Here is a 7,558-nt window from a genome sequence, read left to right on the forward strand (position 1 = left end):
TCCACTGATGTGTGTCCAATACAATTTTTTTCTACAGTCCTGGTTTGTTGGTAGCAACTGTCAGTCATTACTGACGATCCATGACTAATTCCTTGAACTTTCCAACTCCTTTGAGGGCAAAAACTTTACATTTTGTCATAAATATACGTGGATGTTGTATACCATTTTTTTTAAGCTCTTAGAAGTAGCAGACAGAGCAGTTAGTGAGAAAGAAGTAATCCCAAGCTATTGACCAGGTGGCATTCCCTCACCATGCTGCCTGTAGGCAAAACTGTACTTTAATTCTCTCAAATGGTAAGGAATGGAAAGCACTGGTACAGATTGAATGAATGCAGTTTGCAAACAGCAGTGAAGTCTTCCTTCAAGTTTGTTTGTAGTTTGGAGGTGTGAGGCGTGTGTACCTAAGAGGTCTTTCCAAATTGGACTGTTACTCCAGACATAAATCTGTTAGGATTGCTTAATACTTAGGGTATTTTTCTAATAGTGAGAATTTTTTCATCAACTGTACATAAATTGAGGCTCTGTTGACTGGAATCTTGGCTGCAAATTAGTTTATACCTTTGGTACTTCTATAGGGAGGTATAGAAATCCAAAAGCTGAAAAAAGGAGAATTTTGGTTTTGCATATAAGCAATTAAAATAACACAAGTTGAAAAACCTTTTCTTTTAAGTTCAGATTGTCTTTGGTCACAACTAACAAGTACACAACATATTTCAGTAACACATATAGCAATACTTCATAACTTCACATACAATGATGGTACAGTACATACAATCCAACAGGATATTAATGTTCAGCAAATCAAGACTTCTTAAATGACGCTTCACAAGGCATACTTTGTACAAAACATATCATAGTCATATCACAGTGGTGAATATGGGGGTTCCAGGGTGTTACTTTGAGGTACAGTCTGTCACAGTTCTGATCAGTGTATAAATGTGGAGGGGAAGGAATTTTAATGCTCATGAAAGTACAGTACTAATAGCGTACATAACTCTGCCAATACACCTTATTCCTGATTTACAAGTTCCCTGCCCTTCCTGTCCTTGTTACTTTCTGAATGAGTAGTGTAAATGATGCCAGATTATGGATGGTGGACAAACATCAAATGGAAAATTGGATAAGACAACTACACATTTTTATTTGAGAGAAGTATTTGGAATGCGAGCTGATATATATATTTATAGCTTGTTTGGTGACCTTAGGTCTTCAAAGTGGCAACATCGGCATGACCAGACTGTGACAGGCAGCTCTTTTCTGCAGTAATGGTAGACGCTCTAGGGAGGGGCTGTATTTGAAGTCCCATACTGGGTGTTTCATTCTCCACTATTGCATTAGTGGGCAGTGTTTCAGAAGTTTACTGTATCAACTCTGGAAAGAAGCACAGTTTGAGCAGTTAAAAACCTTTCGACCACATGGGTATCCACTGTTCTGTTAATCCAGTACTGATGGGCTTTACATCTTTGTCCCTCCCTTTGCTGGTAGACATGAGGTTCCTCTTCTGATATTTTCCATTAGCAATCTTTTCCCCCCAGCCCCTCCCAACTCAGCAAGTTGAATGTCTGCCACCCCTGTTGGCAAACTTGCAATACTACAGCCAAGTTGAAAGTCCTGTCATCTGTTTCTGCCTAAGACAAACAGAAGTCCCTCCAGGCTTTCTCTGTATATTTTCCTTTCCAGGGAGGCCTCTTTTCCTCTCCCTTCAACCTAGCAGCAGCTCTGAAGGAGAAGGGGTCTTTGCAAGGTTCCGGGGGAAATGGGGAATTCCCCCAGCTTAGCACTTCCTCCACACTACTTGGTGGTTAAAGCAGAACCTACTTCAGAAGAATATGCACTTCAGTTTCTCCTCATGTCATCATACTTTTATTTTAAGACCTACAGATTGTCTACTCAAAACTCTTTGCAACAGTAAGGGGTCACTCACCAGATACCTGTCTACCTCATGGGCATTGCAGCTCAGAGCACCTTACAATGAGATCTGCCATGCAACAATTTGATCTTCAGTCACTCCTTGAGCACTCCTTTACTAAGCACTAGTTTTACTTATTAAAAACTCCCAGTAACTTCAGTAGAAGCAGAACTGGGCCATGGTAAGCACTTTTGAAACTCCCACCCTGCAATGTTTTATCCCCACTGGGATCTGTTTTGCCTCTCCTTTGTGAGAGGGAAGCCATCATCAATACTGAAATAACAGGACAATGGGTACTTTCTCTCAGGAGAAAGAGAAAATTAGTTTCCTTGCATATAATTTTATCTTCTCCATGTGGGTGCCAGCTGTTCAACGAGAAAACATCCTGCACTTCTACAAAGGTTTTCTTATCCTTACTGACTTGGCAGAGCAGAGGAATAACCTTTTTTGATGGAATGTTCAGAACATGAGAGAAAGTGTTTTTAGTAAGGTATTAAGAACATAAGAACGGCCATACTGGGTCAGACCAAAGGTCCATCTAGCCCAGTATCCTGTCTTCTGACAGTAGCTAATGCCAGGTGCCCTAGAGGGAATGAACAGAACAGGTAATCGTCAAGTGATCCATCCCCTGTCATCCATTCCCAGCTTCTAGCATTGATGGACCCATCCTCCATGAATTTATCTAGTTCTTTTTTGAACCCTGTTATAGTCTTGGCCTTCATAACATCCTCTGGCAAGGAGTTCCACAGGTTGACTATGCGTTGTGTGAAAAAATACTTCCTGTTTGTTTTAAACTTGCTGCCTATTAATACTGCTGCCTATTTCAATTGTTTATTTAAAAAAGAAACTCCTGTCTAAGAAAATTCATTCAAATATCCTTTTCTGGTGCAATGTTAACTTCTTATTTGTTTTGTCACATTTTTGTTGTTATTCTTGCTTCTCCTTAGCTATGGCAGCATACCTTGCTTCTCAGTGTGGCTGTATTACCTCATATGCATTAGCAGGGAGAGTGAGCATTCAGTTTGGAGAGGAAAAACAAGCACAAAAGAGAACTTGTATCCTTCTCCAATATGTGGAACAAAGTCTGAAAGACCATCTCTATCAAACTAACAGAACTGTGTGTAACCATTTGGAGAAAATAAAACTACACATTAGGAAATTAATTTTACCTTCCAAATCTTGTTTTACAGGATATAGTAATTATGATATCAAGATCATCCCACACAACTGGCAACTTACCTGTTCCTCCCAAATGAATCCCAAAGGGATAGCTCAGTGGTTTGAGCATTGGCCTGCTAAACCCAGGGTTGAGAGTTCAATCCTTGAGGGGGCCACTTAGGGATCTGGGGCAAAATCAGTACTTGGTCCTGCTAGTGAAGGCAGGGGGCTGGACTCAATGACCTTTCAAGGTCCCTTCCAGTTCTAGGAGATGGGATATCTCCATTAATTTATTTATTTGCAGTTCATTAGCCTTCTGTTTATGCAGAAAAAATACTTCATGCTATATTAACATTTAATTTGCTATTTTACAGAAAAAGAAAAATGCAGACAGTGGGAGCAATTCAGATTCCAGAAAAGCAAGTTCTGACCTCAGTCTAGTGAGAGAACATGGGGTTTTGTTTGAGTGTTCCCCTGATAACTGGACTGACCAGAAGAAACCACCACCAACTATGACTTACTGGGTTGTAGGGTAAGTAGAAAGAAACTTACTCGGGTTTAAATTCAGATGTATCTATCTATCATAAAGTTTTCTATAGCAGCCACCACTATTGTAGCTGTGTCTTGATATTCTGGTATCTTGCGCTATCTTGTGTTTTCTTTGTTCTCCTTCTAACCTCTCAGACCTCTGCACTGTCCCCACTTTGCAAGTGAATCATACCTATGCTGCTATTCCAGCACACAACTCTTATTCAGTGGTGTGGGGAAATGAACGATGGAAACGCACAAAATTCAGAGGGGATGAAAAGAGAAGTGAACAATTTTAACTATTATTGGGGAGAACATATTTGAGATATTAAACTACCAATCCACTTGCAACATTTTGTAAAGCCGTCTTTATTTCAATGTGCTTTCAAATACAAACACGTGAAATTAAACTCTGCCATTATCATTGTAAATGGATTATAATTACTTTTCTGTTGTTGGTTATATTAAGTGTTAATTATTTTTTCTTAAGTGATCTTCAGATTGATCTTCAGTTGGGTTCTGGTGGGTATGGCCCTTATTGCACAACTGTCTCGTGCTTATTTGTATAGCCTGGCACCACACAGTGCTAGAGTCTGTCAAGTAAATATTAAACATCAAACCTATTCTATAGCGGGAAGATAATTATAGTGTAACTTGAACAGTTATGACTGTAGCAAATTTTACAATTGTTTAGGTCCTCGGCATTAGGCCATATTCTATAACCACCACTTGTCTACATCCTTCTTCTCCCACCATAGCAGACCACAGCCTTTACTGTCAGCATTATAGCTTCTGTAATCAGAAAGTAGGATCACGATCTGTTAATCAACAACAGTAATTCCTTCTTTGTCTCTTTCATTCTATCTTTGGTGTCCTGTTAGGATAGAAGAAGAAAAAGAAGGAAGACTGAGGTTCCCAGTGAGCCATAATTTCAACGTGCCAGCAGCAAATTATTAAGGGCACGGGGCTGGCTTGGAGTTTATTTACTGTAGTTGATTGATTCACTGAAATTGTGTCCTCAATTGTGGAGCTATAAAGCCAATAGTAAAGGCTTTTGCCCAGCTAGCTTGGGAGAAGACGACCACAAACCGGCTTACCATTGAATAATCTTCCCAACATCGCATTTCAGTGTGTGGCACAAACTCTTGTTTCTAAAGCATTTAGAGTGAATGTAACCTAATAATAATTAATAAATAATGAATTTGGTCTGGAATCATAATTTTAGAAGTTCTTATGATCAACTCTTATCTCTATTACAAAGGATGTCAATTTATAATACTGCCAATTTCCCTTCAACTCAAATATTTAAAAAAAAAAGAAAGAAAAATTCCTATATACTACTGAAGACAAATAAGTGTATGTAACTACTTAGTGTGAGCATCTATAATGCTATTAGGATTAAAAAGGTTAAAATCCTGGGTACAGTTTAAACTCTTACTAGCCCTGTTAAGAAAAGCTTCAGTTTTCCAGTTTCAGCATGCTCAATGTGTGACATCAGGTGAAACTCAGTACCACTTGTGGAGAAAACTACTGTGCTCACATATTAATAACTTAATGGTTTTGGTTCCCACCCGGTAGGCAACCAGAGAGCTGACATGTAGGAATGTACCTGCTGAAAAAAACAATATTACATTTAAAAGGATGTGAATACTATATAGTTTTCTTCTCAAGCACTCTTGTGAGTGTAGCTTGAGGGCACAGAGATTTGAAATATTGCAGAGAACCCAGTATCATGGGAATGAATATTGAGAACATGAAGAACTTTTGCCCTATAGAGTCTTGAAGAAAACTGAGTAGAGGTGAAATTTAAATTGTTTTAAATATCTAATAAATGGGAACTAAAAGATTTCCAGAACTGTGGAAATCTGCTATTAGTCTTGGTTTGCAATTACTTTCAACATGCTATTGAAATCTTGTAAAACACAAATAGAATTTCTAGAATGGTGACCGCCTCCCTCTGACACTGGATTTTTGTTTTTCTCCAGGAGACTCTTCCTACATCCAAAACCTCAGGAGTTTTATGTCTGTTTTCATGATTCAGTCACAGAAGTTGCTGTTGAACTGGCTTTTAAACTGTCCTTTGGCTTAGCTACATAGATGTGCTTCCTGACTAAACAGCAGTCTTGAACAGTGCTGGAATCCATCTAAAGCACTTAAATACCAGAAACCAGAAACGGAGTAAATTGTGATGCCCTTCTCTGTGTTCTTTTGAAGTGCTTTAAAAAGATAAATCTGCCTTGTGAACTAGCTCTGTTAAACACTGAAGTAATACGTTATTGCTGATTTACTACATCATCAGCTACCTACGGGAGATGATGTTTTTGGGAGAAGCAAAAAATATTAATTTTAGATACAGTCAAATGGATCATGATGAATAAAAAGATGGAATTACTTATCCTGAGTGTAGCTTTACTACATAAAACATTAGCATAACATGTACATTCCAGTAATGTCCAATGTTTAATATCAAGTGCAAAATATTACACTTGATATACTGTCTAGATATTTGGCAGTCAGCAGTGGAAAAAACATAACTTTCCCTGGTAATTAAGCACATGAAGCTCTGAAGGCATGAACAATTTTTACAATGGTTTTAGTACTCCTCTGTTAATCAAAATGAAAGGAAAACCAAAAGCATCTGGATTAGGGGCTACAAAACACACAAAATTAGCATGTTATTTTTTTTATCCATTGTGATCTTTCATACAGCCAAGGGCTATAATAATATTGATATTTTAATAGATTTCATGAATAGCATTGTAAATAACAAAGTACTACATTTGTTATAGAGTAATTTTGATTGTTATGAAAGTATAACAGGTACGAAAATATGTGAAAAAAGGCTTTAACTGGTGGTTTTGTTTCTGAAAGCTAGGCACGAACATAAATATTTTTATATGATGTTGATGCTGTTATAATAAAGAATTTTGTATATTTGTAGGGGGAAAACTGTGTGCCTTCTATATTTTTTGTACACACTCATCCATTTTCTGGTTTGCCACATTAGGCAATATTAGTTTGGTTACCCTTGTTTTGGTTTACAGTAGGATATTTTTCTTCATATACCTATTGACTATCCTATAAAAAACATTCATATGAGGCAAATGGAAACAAAACTCTTGCAAAACCAAGGTGTCTTCTACAAAGTCCATCTTTCCTACAAACCATTGGAAGTTTTGTAATCCACAGGCCTGCTATTTTCAACAGCTTTCTTAAAAGCTGGTTTTATTTAGAATGTATGTTTTTAGTCCCCGTTTCTCTTTCTCCCTCCCCCCCCCAACCCTAACACTTGGTGCTGGCTTCTCGGGGAGCATCTCATCACATTCCATGTCAACAGTTGAACTGTTCTTTCTGGTTCTGTCATTGCTGGTTGCTTTTCTTGGTTTGCCCAGCAAGAGAATGCAAGCTATTCAAGTGCATGATTAAACTTAAAGTTGCATTTTAAGCCGTATGGTTGGATAACTCAAGCTGAAGAATGTTGAAGAAATCAAAGGTAATTGCAGTCGGCTGTCATTTTCAAATATATTTCTTGGGTCTTGTCTGCGTGTAAAAATTGTACCAGTTTAACTAAATCGATTCATATTAGGCAAGCACTTGTATGCTGAAATAAAAGAAGGGATACGGGTACAAACAGAAGCATGTCTTTGCTAGATTCAAGTGATACTTGTGAAAGTGGCCATCTTGAAAATGTTGGTCTTAATCTCTCTGCATCTGTGTTCCCCATCTGCAGAATGAGGATTGCCACAGAGATGTGATTTGAGGTTTACTTTATTGTTTGTAAAGTACTGATGTGTGTACAGCATTTTGGAAAGGCAAAATGCTTCAAAACTACTTTAAAACTACTTAGTGTTAAACTGTATGAGGGATTGCTTTGCAGATGGAAGAAGGAGCTTAGAAAAAAGGAAAACAATCTTTACTACACTGCTTCCAGTTGAAGAAGCCCTGTTGATGACCATCCATCAA

The 7,558-nt window shown here is 37.9% G+C and overlaps 1 protein-coding gene across 10 annotated transcripts in view; it reads left to right on the forward strand.

Annotated features, from left to right (window-relative positions):
- INTU (inturned planar cell polarity protein) overlaps window positions 1–7,231 on the forward strand; it is a 113,967-nt gene extending 106,736 nt beyond the window's left edge. For 7 of the 10 annotated variants that reach the window (XM_024110370.3, XM_065597674.1, XM_065597672.1 and 4 more), the window contains 2 exons: window positions 3,442–3,599; window positions 5,581–7,231. In XM_024110370.3, the coding sequence (XP_023966138.2) occupies window positions 3,442–3,599; window positions 5,581–5,692 (270 nt within the window). In that variant the 3' untranslated portion in view covers window positions 5,693–7,231. Of the gene's footprint in view, window positions 1–3,441; window positions 3,600–4,476; window positions 4,809–5,580 lie in introns of those variants that run through there. The other 3 variants (XM_065597673.1, XM_065597677.1, XR_010601771.1) reach the window with 2 other exon arrangements.
- The last annotated feature ends 327 nt before the right edge of the window (window positions 7,232–7,558 follow it).

This window comes from Chrysemys picta, chromosome 5, assembly GCF_011386835.1.
Source record: "Chrysemys picta bellii isolate R12L10 chromosome 5, ASM1138683v2, whole genome shotgun sequence".
Classification (NCBI taxonomy): Eukaryota; Metazoa; Chordata; order Testudines; family Emydidae; genus Chrysemys; species Chrysemys picta.